A 1,142-nucleotide genomic window follows, 5' to 3' on the forward strand; every position below is an offset into this window, starting at 1 on the left:
CGACGTCGAACTCGACCATCTCGTCGAGCAGGTCCTCCTCGTCGTCGTCGAGGTACCCGATCTGGTAGCCCATGAGCATGGCCTTGCGCCGCGCCTTGAGCACGAGGTGTTTCATCATGCGCCGCGACGACGCCGCGAGGAAGGGGTGCTGGAGCACGGCCGCGACGTCCTCGATGGTGTTGGCGTCGAGGATCATGCGGTTGATCTTCTGCCGGATCTTCACCTGCTTCTTGCCGTAGCGCATGGACAGCGCCGGCGCCGCGGCGCGGCACGCGCGCGCGGGCAGCGCCGACCGGCTCGCCGTGAAGGCGTTGGCCGCGGCGACGAGCGCGAGGAGGTAGCACCAGCAAGACTTCATCGCGGAGCACCAACTCGCTGGCAGGGCGTCGCGTTTGTTTGACTTGCCGCCTTGCCACGGTCGCCGGCCTGGACCAATCGAATTTCTCCACAGGCGCCGCCGGCGCTGGCAGCGCGAGATGTCGACGTGATGGCGCTCCGACCGGCCCAAACTTGGTGAGAGTCGAGTACTACCTTGGGTGCGACGCTCTGCAAAGTTTCATCGCGCGAGCGCGTCGTGCGGGCGCGCGCGGCTGGGAGCGAGATCGTCGCCCGAGGCCGGGAGGGCTCGGTCCTGGGCTCCAGCACGCGCGCACCGGTAGAAATCGACACCTCAGCCGTTTTCGCGTCGGTTGATACATTGGCCACGCTGTCGCGAACCACTTTTGGGTGCCCGCTTTCGCATTCGCCGACACGCGGTCGATGCGCGGCGCCTGCGCGACGGATTCCCGAAAACGCGCACCGCGGTGTGGTTCTGGCCGCAGGCGATGATCTGGATGTAGTCGAAGGCGGTGGGCATATGGTTCGTGCCCTCCAAGGCTTTGAAGTTGGTGTGTGCTGCGATATCGGCGTGCCAGAGCTAGTTTTGGACCAGCTGCTCCCAAACGATTCGTTTCGGGGCCAAACGCAGCGTTTCGCGTCGACCGATCACCGTCGCTGCGTTCCGCCGGGCGGATCGACATCATAGAGCTCCTACGTGATGCTCTACGTCGTCTTCGACACCCAGAAGATGCCCGACACTCGCCGAAGGCGCCTCGGCCGAAACCGGCGGATGGTCGCCGCGGGCCAGTGCGGCCGCGTCTGGG

The 1,142-nt window shown here is 65.8% G+C and overlaps 1 protein-coding gene across 1 annotated transcript; it reads right to left on the reverse strand.

Annotated features, from left to right (window-relative positions):
- Positions 1-4: 4 nt before the first annotated feature.
- On the reverse strand, positions 5-358 carry AURANDRAFT_69472 (hypothetical protein; the record flags this gene model as incomplete). The annotated part of the gene is made up of 1 exon (XM_009045242.1): positions 5-358. A coding segment is annotated over one exon (354 nt), but the record flags the coding sequence as incomplete, so codon positions are not given.
- Between the last annotated feature and the right edge of the window lie 784 nt (positions 359-1,142).

This window comes from Aureococcus anophagefferens (assembly GCF_000186865.1).
Source record: "Aureococcus anophagefferens unplaced genomic scaffold AURANscaffold_1911, whole genome shotgun sequence".
In the NCBI taxonomy this organism is placed as follows: domain Eukaryota; class Pelagophyceae; order Pelagomonadales; family Pelagomonadaceae; genus Aureococcus; species Aureococcus anophagefferens.